The sequence below is a fragment of the Podarcis erhardii genome (genome assembly GCF_964252035.2).
Source record: "Podarcis erhardii genome assembly, chromosome: 1".
Lineage (NCBI taxonomy): Eukaryota > Metazoa > Chordata > Lepidosauria > Squamata > Lacertidae > Podarcis > Podarcis erhardii.
In genome coordinates this window covers 95,176,218-95,187,027 of record NC_138497.1, presented here as the reverse complement: position 1 = coordinate 95,187,027, position 10,810 = coordinate 95,176,218, and the positions used below count along the sequence as shown (strand labels likewise).

At 43.0% G+C, this 10,810-nt stretch overlaps 1 protein-coding gene across 1 annotated transcript; it reads left to right on the top strand.

Annotated features, from left to right (window-relative positions):
* The first annotated feature begins 1,283 nt into the window (after positions 1–1,283).
* On the top strand, positions 1,284–9,845 carry DTX3L (deltex E3 ubiquitin ligase 3L). Its single transcript, XM_081855049.1, has 5 exons — positions 1,284–1,546; positions 4,030–4,277; positions 4,681–6,231; positions 7,735–7,952; positions 8,692–9,845. The coding sequence occupies exons 1-5, from the start codon at positions 1,357–1,359 to the stop codon at positions 8,759–8,761; spliced, it is 2,277 nt and encodes a 758-aa protein (XP_081711175.1). The 5' UTR covers positions 1,284–1,356; the 3' UTR covers positions 8,762–9,845.
* Positions 9,846–10,810: the final 965 nt, after the last annotated feature.

Genomic DNA, 10,810 nt, shown 5'->3' with positions numbered 1-10,810 from the left:
CCCAGAGTCGGCCACGACTGGACCTAATGGTCAGAGGTCCCTTTACCTTTACCTTTAAACATGTTTAGGACTGGGCTGCTTGGCTAAAATTTAATCCACACTAATTTGGAAGGTGTTGAATAGAAATAAAAGGGAACCACCACACTACGGAAATATGGTTGGCCTAAGATTCCTATCCCAAACCGCAAGGATCAGGGCAAATAAAAATACCTTACAGTTTTAACACCCTTTCATGGCCACCAGTGCAAAAAGAATGGAGTGCCAGATTGAATGGGCTGCTGATAATACCAAAGTTGCGGGTTTGATCCATACACAGATGCATATTCCTACAAGGGGGTTGGACTAGATGATCTATGGAGTCCCGTCCAACATTAAAGTTCTTAGATTCTATTATTTTGCATTCCCACCCACCCCCTTTTACCACCACTATACGACTCTAGATTTAAGTGGCGGGAATTATAGGGCACACCCTCCAATGTCCCTATTTCCCAGGGACATCCTTGATTTAAAGAAGCCGTCCCAGTTTCTGATTTGATCCTGGAATGTCCCACTTTTCCTTAGGATGTCCCTATTTTAATTGGAGAAATGTTGGAGTTATCTGACCCCTGAGCAGTCTGAAGGCAATCCTGTACTGTATAGGGAAGTTTTAAAAAATGTTTAACGTTTTATTATGTTTTTATACAAATTGGAAGCTGCCCTGAGTGGCTGGGGCAACCCAGTCAGATGTGGGGGGGGGGTATAAGTAGTAAAATTATTATGATGGAATGGGACTTCCCTATTTTCATCGGAGAAATGTTGGAGGGTATGCTAGTGCAACCCTATACATATCTACTTATACGCTCCTGCAGAGTTCAGTGACGCTTATCCCTAAATAAATGAGTGTAGGATTGCACCTTAATTTGCTTCAGCAATTCCGAGACGAGAAAGTAGAGGTACTAAGGAGCAATTCAATGAACGAAGTCACAAGGTCGTGATCTTCTGTTCGAAGGACGAAACGTCTCGCCTTGGGAACGAGCCCTGAGCTCGGGCATCTCAGCTCACCCATTTCCTCCGCTCTCGTACAAGTGTACAAGCATTTTGAGCCGGGCCCGCCTCACCGGTTGAGCTTCTGCCCAGCGCTCGGCAAGCGGCGAGTCAGCCTTCCCGGAAAAGCAGCCAGCCTGCCTCCTCCGTAACCCGCCGCGCTTCTCTGCTCCCAGCAGGAGGCGCTGCGGCGACGCAGCCTGGAGCCGAGCGGCGGATTCCGGCGCGCCCGAAAGGAGGAGGAGGAGGAGGAGGAGGCAGGCTCGCCTCCGAGGGAGTTGGCGAAGAACCGAAAGTGAAAGTCCGAGCCTCGCCCCCCTGCTTTGGTCCGCCATGGCCGGCGCTCCTGCTCCGCTCTTCGTGCAGCTCTCTCTCTTTCCTGAAGAGAGGGGCTTGGGGAGGCTCGCGTTCAAGCTGCAAAGCCACTTCCAATCCCGGAAACGCTCCGGGGGCGGCGAATGCGAAGTGCGAGTTCTGGATCGTGAACGGGACGTCTATTCGGTGCAGTTCCTGTCGGAGGAAGGTAACTGGAGGCTTCAGAGGCCCCGACGGGGTGGTGTACAGTACTTGGCTCCAAGCATTTGGGCATGGCCTTTCTCTGTAGCAAAGTGGGGATAAATGTCTAGAGGGAAGGAGTTTCCACTTTCGCCTAGCTCCCTTGAGTTTCCAGCTTTCTCTTCCTTTTTGCCCTTAGTATGAATTCCCCTTTTCGCCATGCTTCGTCTGCTATTGCCTTCCACGCCCCGATCCACCCCCACCCCAATTCATCCTGATCCACCCAACAGCTGCACGACAGGCAGAAATTTTGCGGTTAAAGCTTTCCCTATCGCTTGAGTTTCTATCATAGCTGTCAACTTACAGATTTGAAAATAAGGCGGCGGCAGCCTCGAAAATAAGGGATCAGCAGCCAAAATAAGGGATTTTGCTTAGCTTATACATCAATCCGGCACTGATGGAGCCATGCTGCTTTTGCTGCCACTGACTGTGTTTTGCAGGTGGTTGGACTAGATGATCCTAAGTGTGTACAACTCCAACCAAAGAAGAGGGGCAGACAAAACTGATGAAGGACATCGAGATGGCAAAGCTTACAGGCAGAATTAGAAACCAGGAAGAGGACCTCTTTAATAAAGAATGGGGAAAGTTTATAATTTATTTGAAAAGCTATTGTAAAGAGTTTCATACATTGGTAGGATTGACAGAAAACTTGTAGTAAAAATTTGAACTATGGATGGACAAATGATTTATAAAAATAGAGTTATGAAAGGGATGCTGGGGGGGGAAATCACTATATTAATATGCTGCACTGGTTGGAGGGTATACTAAGCAGCACATCGGGGCTGCCGTCATCCTGGCGCGAGGCGTTCCATCGGTCCTTCCCCACCCGAAAGGGAGGGAGAGAGACTCTCGCCCCCGAGCCCAGCATGAGGCGGTTGTGGCACTGTGGCAGCCGTTGAAGCGCCGCCCTTCTGCGTCCCTCCCCATCCCCTCCTCTTCCTCCTCCCTCAGCCGCCTCCGGCTTCCCCTGGCACCGCGGCAGAAGTCTCGCAAGATAGGGGCTGCCTGCCCGCCCGCCGCCACCCATCTCCTCACGATGCGCCCCTGAGGGGGAAAAGGGAGAGACAGAGACGCGGCAGCTCGTGCGCGGGCTCTCTCGAGGTGGAGGACCCCTAGCCGCTGCTTCCCTCCCGAGCCAGGCGAGCATGAAACCCGGGAAATTTAAGGGACATCATCAATCCGGGACAGCAGCAGGAAACGGCACTGGGATAAGGGAGTTTCCCGCCACATAAGGGACAGTTGACAGCTATGGTTTCTATACTGGGGTTAAGCTTCACCTGTTAGATCCCTGGCTTAACTGTTAAAGGCCCTGGAGTCCTGCCAAAAAGCAGGGAGGGAGAAGTTGGCAAGCACATTTAGAGAAATGATTAAGAACATTGGAAATGTAACATAACACCAAGAAAAGAAGAATGGGTTTTTTAAACTCTCATTTGACCAAACTTATGAGCTTAATAAGAAATTATTCTAATGAGAAAATAAGGAGAGAGTGGGAAGTCTTTATAAATTATATGAAGAGAACCAATTCCCAGATTCATACTTGGCTTAGTTTAGAATGAAAATCTCACAGGTAATTAGAATAATTCTCCAAAAATTTAATCATTACAGACAACCAGTGATATGAGGAATAAAGATCCACATGGAGTTAGTTGGAAGTCAATTTCTTTTTTCCTTTTTCCCTTTTCTTCTTTTTTTGGTGTTTTTCGTTATTTCCCTTTTTTGGAAGAGCATAATGTTTTGTATTTTTGATTGCAGATTATGTTATTATGTTTACATCCTTGTAATTTTGTTTTTGCATTTTTTTCTGTTTTGTACTGTTTGTTTGTTTTATTCAATGCTTGTTTGTGTGATGTATAAGTATTATTATTAATAATAAGTGATTAGGCTGGGGATCTCATGGAAATACCTTGAAGTGAAAGAAAATGAAGCCAACGTCTTGAAAGAATGGAGTATATGCAGAGTGCCTTTCCCTCATCACTGGACTGTTTCAACTAGCTGCCAGACACTTAGGAAAAGGGGGTGAGGAAGGTTTTTGAAATGGGAGGCTGCAATCTAGCTGCCTTCTCTTGTTTTGGAAATTAAGCAACATCACTCGCTTCCACATAGCTGTGTTCAAAAAGGGACTAGTCACAGCAAATCCTGTCAGCCAGGTCGAGATTTGTCTATTGCCTGGGAAGTTGACAGAAAATGGGAGATTCTGAAGAGTAAGAGGGAGTTTGGCTTTGACTGAGTTACACTGGCTTATGTGGGATCAAATATCACCTGGTGTAACTGTGGCTTCAGAATTAAATTTTCTTAGGCTTGCAATATGAATATCACCAAAACAGATATATCATACATATTTTTTACATTGATTGTGTAAGCTGCTTTGAGATATCTTAATGCAAAAATGTGACATAGTATTATTATAAGTGAAATAGCAATAACATATGTTTCTTATTTGAATAAATTTAGTGAAGCAACAAGTGAAGAAAAATGGACCTCATTTCATAGAAGTTTCTGGAAGATCTGTAAAGATAAATATCCTTCCAGATTCTGAGGTGTCAATGATGGATATGACAGAAACATCACTTGCAAATTATTTGAAGAGCTCAGCAGCCGGCTCGCTTTCTGCTTCAAGCACTCTGCCACTTCCAAATGATTTTGGAGAGCAAAAGCTGACTGAAAAATATGCAGGTGATCTGGAAAGCATGACCAGAAAGGTAAGAATCCACCAAGGCCTAGAATTTCAGAACGCCTAAGCTGCGCCCCTCTTCTTCCAGTACTGGTTAACTGCATCTTTACTGTTTTCTTCAACTGGCTATTTTTACCCATTTATTTGATAACAACTGAATCATTAATATCAGGCAGTTGAACATTGAATAAAAGAAGGAAAAACTGGGAAAGGTATAAACACCAAATAAGAATAAATGCTAATTGTTGTATAACCTTCCCACAAACAAATCAGAATGAATTTGTCTCGTCTTTATTGAACAATCTAACTTCCATGTAAGTCCTGTACAAGCAAATTGGGATGGATGTTCAATACATAGGGCATTTGGAGAAGCCCTGTGTGCATGTGTGTTAATAAAACCGATTTTCTCTCTCTTTTTTTCTTGTTTTCAGATCTTTCTTAGCGTATCTGCCACTTTGAATACTGAATTGATCACAAAAGAGCAGAGAAGTCAGGTGACAACTGTCTGTCCCACCTTAAAAATAGATGTGCACTCAGGGCAGACTGGCATAGAAAAGGTATCAGGAGATTATGATGACATTGAGAAGTTACACCGTCATTTTGAGAAGCTCCTTGGAGGCCCCCACCACCGCAGCAATGAATTTTCACACCCTAAAGAGCCAAAGACTATGAGAGAGATGCCCATGGATGATTGGAAGGAAGGAAGGAAGAATGATGTAGATGTGTATGATATCAAGGTTCCTTCAGCTATCTTTGAATACTTCAGCCAGGCCTGCAAGGAACAGGTTGATGAACTGGAGCAGAAGTTCAGTGTAAAGCTGACTAGTCAAGAATGTGGAAATGGGTTGGCTTCTCTATGCTTCTCTTCTGTTGGGGACCCTAGCCTCCTAGAGAAAGCTCAGCATAATTTTGTCACAGCGTTTCAGAAGGTGACCGCAGATCTGAAACAGGAGAGAATGTCTTTTGCTGACAGCGACCAGATGGCTAAAGCACAGCAGATTTTAAACCTCAATTTCAAGAGCATCCTTGTTAAAACAGAGGGAAATGCATTGGTTCTCCGTGGCCCTGCAAAGGAGATTTCAGCTGCTAAAGGGGCAATAGGGGAATTAGAGGCAGGAGAGTTGGTAAAAAAATCTGAAGCTTACCCTTTGAAAACTGACACCGGATTTGATCTTAAGACATTTAAATTATTGGAACCAGAATTGGATAAAGAAATTGAATATATAAACCGAAAGTACAATACTGAGTCACAGAAAAAGTTTGTTCTCAGCATGCAGAAAGCATATGTTTTCTTTAGGCATAGGAACTATCCAAACCCAGATTCATGTTTACAAGCCTATGAGAGCTTTGTCCATTTTTATCAGAAGATTTCAACCCAGCCCACAGAAAGAGTCATCCCCTTGAATCTTCTTGAGGACCAGAAAAGAAAACTAGACACGTTCTTTTCAGCACTGCAAAAAGAAAATCCCAGAGTATCAATGCGTATTTCAAAGAAAAATAATCTAATTCTAGATGGTATTCCGGAGCATGTGCTTTCTGTTGAAAAGCACATCATGAGGTTTCTGGAAACTGATGTTGATCCACCTGTAGGAAGCATAGGTCCTAGTTCCAGCTCCGGAGAAACTAAAGGTGCATATTTGGAGCAAAACGGGGGCCCCAAAATGCACTCCCCTCCTCCCAGGGAGCAAAAGGAGTCAAAGGGAATGGAAGTCAAACAAGAGGATATGTGCAGCATTTGCATGGACACAATCCACCAGAAGAAAGTGCTGCCCAAATGCAAGCATGAGTTTTGTACTGAGTGCATTGAGCAGGCCTTGAAATACAAGCCTGTTTGCCCTGTGTGTAATGTGGCCTATGGGAAGGTGGAAGGAAACCAACCACCAGGGACAATGAACATCCAGAAATCTCGAGCGTCGCTTCCTGGTTATGCTGGATATGGTACCATCCAAATTTCATATAACATACCTGATGGCATTCAAACGGTAAGTCGCAAGGAACACTTTGGGGGCTGAAGAGGGATTGGAATGGCATGAGGGAGTGTGAGCAGCCCCACCTTATATCTGCTCATAATATCCTTTTAGGAAAACTTTATATTGCTGCATGCACAGGCAAAACTTGTACTAGTGACATACTGTTGGGACGGGGTTTGGGAGTTCCAGAAGGCGAGAGCAGCAGAGCCATAAACAGAATGGAGCTTAAATTACCCCAATTGCAGAATCTGCCATTATTCCACATACATCGTTTCTTGCATCAGGAACATTTGTTCTCTTTCCACAGAACTTGAATGGTTTGTCTCACTCAACCATAGGGCTAAGCCTGTTGCCCTCCTGATGGTTTGGACTGCAACTTCCAGCAGTTCCACTCAGCCCAGCCATTCTGGCTATAATATAAAATAGTAATACAGTCATACCTCAGGTTAAATATGCTTCAGGTTGAGCGTTTTCAGGTTGCGTTCCGTGGTGACCCGGAAGTAACGGAACGGGTTACTTTCGGGTTTCGTCACTCGCGCATACGCAGACACTCAAAATGACGTCATGCGCAGAAGTGGCGAATCGTGGCATGCACAGATGCAGGTTGCGTTCTGCTCAGGATGCGAACGGGGCTCCGGAATGGATCCCGTTCGCATCCAGAGGTACCACTGTAATAATAATAATAAATAATAATAATTTATTATTTATACCATGCCCATCTGGCTGGGTTTCCCCATCTTCCTTCTATAGTATGGCTTGGGAACCTATTTCTGCTGAAGGGCAACATTCCTTTCTGGACAACCTGCCATTTCCCATTTGTCCATCCTTGCCACTTAAATGAAATTAGGCCAACAGCCACAGATTGCCCTTCTCTGGGGTAGAGGCATATGGAATAATGAATGATGTAAACAGATTTTCTGTCACAAACATGGGAAGGTTGCACCCAATGACGCTGATTGTGGCAGGAGTTTTGGGGCACAAGAAAGTAATTCTTTGGTATGTGAGGCGTTCTGATGGAGCACATACTATCAGCGAATAATCAAAGGCATCTCCAAAAAAGATACATATGACACGATCTGGTCTCCCTTTTTCTCTTTTATCGATGAACGGGGATATTTTAATTCCACCATCATCACAGAGGTGTCTGTAGAGAGGATATATTGATTGAAGATGTATTGTAAATGTTGAATGTATGTATGTATGTAAAGTAATTCTTTAGCACAACACAATTCAATGCTCAAGAGTCCCTACCCCAAGGTGTGGTGACAAGAAGTCTGTTAGCTATGGAAGCTAAATGGTACTCTCAGGATTCCTCTGAATCACAGATGGCTTCCTTCTGTTTGTTTATGCCATCCTTGGGAGCCTTGCCAGAACCATTTGGCTGACCACTGTTGGAAACAAGATGCTGGATTACATAAACACTTGGGATCCAGCAGAAGTGCTTCCCTGACAGTTGCTGAGCTTCATGCAAGTAAAGTATAACACTTTACCTATTTTAATACCTATGCATTGCAGAAAGGCCACCCAAACCCTGGAAGACCATTCAGTGGTGCAAATCGGACAGCATATTTACCCGATAACCCAGAAGGAAGAGAAATTTTGAAGTTGCTTCAGAAGGCCTTTGATCAAAAGTTGATTTTCACAGTTGGCGAGTCACGTACAACCGGTGTAAAAAATGTTGTTACCTGGAATGACATTCACCACAAAACTAACTATTATGGAGGAGCAAGCAGGTGTGTTGTATTTGTTTAAGTGCCACTGATGCATTTCTCAATGTATTCTCGTTCTACCTTTGATTTTGTTGGATGCAGTTTCACTCAAGTATAGGAACCATTTTGGAAGAAGTGTTTTGGACAGTGATCTGACATTTTTTTCACATTTCACAATCTTAGCTGCAGTTATTTGTTTTGCATGATCCAAACAGCGAAGTCAGGTTTTGTCTGTTAATTGCATGCTCAGGAGGCATGCCATGTTCTCAAACTGCAATAGTGTATATAATGTTATTTTAATAGTGGGTGTTTGAAGACGACACGTAAAAAAAATTGAGTATTTTGAATAATCACAATAATCCAGTCCTGTGTCTAGCCCTGGGCCAAGTCTACTTCAACTTCCTACCGCTTGGCTAGGAGTCGACTCGACCTATAGGCCTCCTGCACTCAAGGCCATCAAGAGAGCAGAAAGCTGCTGCAGCAGCAAGCTGCCATTCACCCCAGCTTAACACATCCCCTATGAGGCACATGTTGTGTACATGTTCTTCAAGTATTCATAAAGCCAAGGCGCAAATGTTGCATTCAAATCCTCACCTCAGAATAACTGAAGATTCCTGCAGAGTTCTTTTTCTTGGACCACTGTGGTGTCAGCACACTGTTTCTCCAATATTTGAGTACACAGTATTTTGATAGATATATTAGACAACAACCTCTCTTCATTGGGGAATTGCTTGGTTTACAAACAAAACTCTTTCTCTCCTAGTTTTGGCTACCCCGATCCAGATTACCTGAAACGTGTTCGAGAAGAACTGAAGGCGAAAGGAATTGAATGAGTGCTCTTCCAGTCGACTGTCCAGAATCTGTACCAGTCCAAAGATGTGCCAATTGGATTTAGCTTATGGATGCTTTTTTTCTGCTTATCCAGTACAAAATTCTGAATTGCATAACTTGTTGAATAACTTCCTAAAAATCTGTTGCAGTGCTGTTAAGTAAAGCTGTTGTTCCAGGGGTAGGGAACCTGTGGCCCATGAGATGTACAGTTTCCCTCAACCATGATAGTTTGCCATGTTGAAGGGAGTTTAACATATCAAGGGCTACAAGTGTCACACAGCTGCTATAGACCAAACCACATTTCATGGAGCCCAGCCCCATTGATTGCAGCGGACCTTGATTTTCAAAGTTCTGCTGAAGATACTTGGTGTCAGTTTTAAGTAGAGGCGTGCGTGATTAGGCTGTTAAACACTTTTCCCTCTCTTGTGTGCTTACTGCTACTGCTCCCACTTGCAGCATAACTGGGTGGAACGAAGTTTAGTTTTTCTCACCTTTGCAGAACTGGGCTATGTTTTGCCTTCTTTCTCTGCATTGTGAAGATTCTTAAGTAAAAGCAAACCAATAAAAATGGTTCAGCATTTTATGAGTTCAGGGCCATACTAAATTTTCTTAATTAGTTACGTTAGCTGATTTCAGTGAGTCTGCTCAGAGTAAAACTTAAGATAAATGCCATCTGCAGACTGAAGTATAGTGTTCAACCCAAGTTTATTACTTTTTTTAAAGGTTGCAGTTTGTGTCCTATTTTGAATCTTTGGAGCATCGTTGTCCCACAAGAAAAGGAATAAAATCTGGAAACCAAGTGGCTATTAAAACTATGTCTTTGATCGGTCTCCCCCTCTTGAAAATCAAATGGTTGAGCAATATTTTCTTTCTTTCTTTCCATTTAACACCAGCCTGAAGGCATCACAGTACATTTTGTGTGTATTTTTTGCTTCACTCTATGGCACATATCACAATGTAATGTGGCATTAGGCAACTGATTCTATTAGCTTGCTGCCGCCACTAAACTGGCAAGGTTAAAGTATATTCATCAGCAAATTGTTAAATGTGACTTAAAAGGAAATAAAATTCTATATGCTAATTAAATGGTTTCTGTGGTGTTTTTTTGTTCATTTGTTTTAAAGATCTTTCCTTGACCAGTTTTGGGGAGTAGGTGAGATTTTCCTGCCTGCTAACAGGGTTTGCTATTTTTAAAGGAGGGTGGAGTAACTAATTTTAAAAGTGAAAATGCTGAAGAGTAATAGCGTACAATTCCTAAAATGGGTACACCACATTTTAATATGATGTTAATTAGCAAACAAGACCATAAAGGGAGGGCTTCAGTCTTTTGTCGTGTGATGGTGATTTCCCTCTCACAATGGGAGGGAGCAATTTTGTGACTCAGCCCCTGGTACACCCAAAATTCAACCTTTGGGCCAGCAGGCACAAATGGGGAACTCTTACCCATGTGATATTCTTCCAGGGGCCACAGATTTGCAAGATAAACAAACATGCAAAAGACAAGAAAATGTACATTAACTTCAAGCATTTCAGTAGTGATTGAAAGAACTACTTAAGCAAGAAAAGAATACTAGTTAAGTAAAGGTACCTTGATCTAACATACCAGAAAAATAGAATCACACAACAGTAACAGCAAGATAGAAAATGGTCAGAATTCCTATTGCTTATTTGGGGGACATGCTACCGATTATGAATTAGAATCAACAATTTGTGCATTAAATTGATTATGTTGTGAATTGATTCATAAGAGGAATGGTGCAATGTTTTATGAAATGATTTAAAAAAGAAGAAGAAATGGAATGAGAGATTTCGTGCCATTCTGGAAGTTTTTGTTCTGAACTGGGGCTGCATTCAGACTTTCACATGCCTGTAACATTTCATTTTAGGTCTGCATTGTAGTGCATTTTCAGGCTGTTCTTCCTCTAAAAGCCATACTGAACTTCCTTACCGCTACAATAAATGGGGGGAGGCTTGGAGCCAGGGTCATGAAGTAACCTCTGCTTTAAGTGATAGAGGCCAAAACATTTAACAGGATGCATAAGATAATCCAA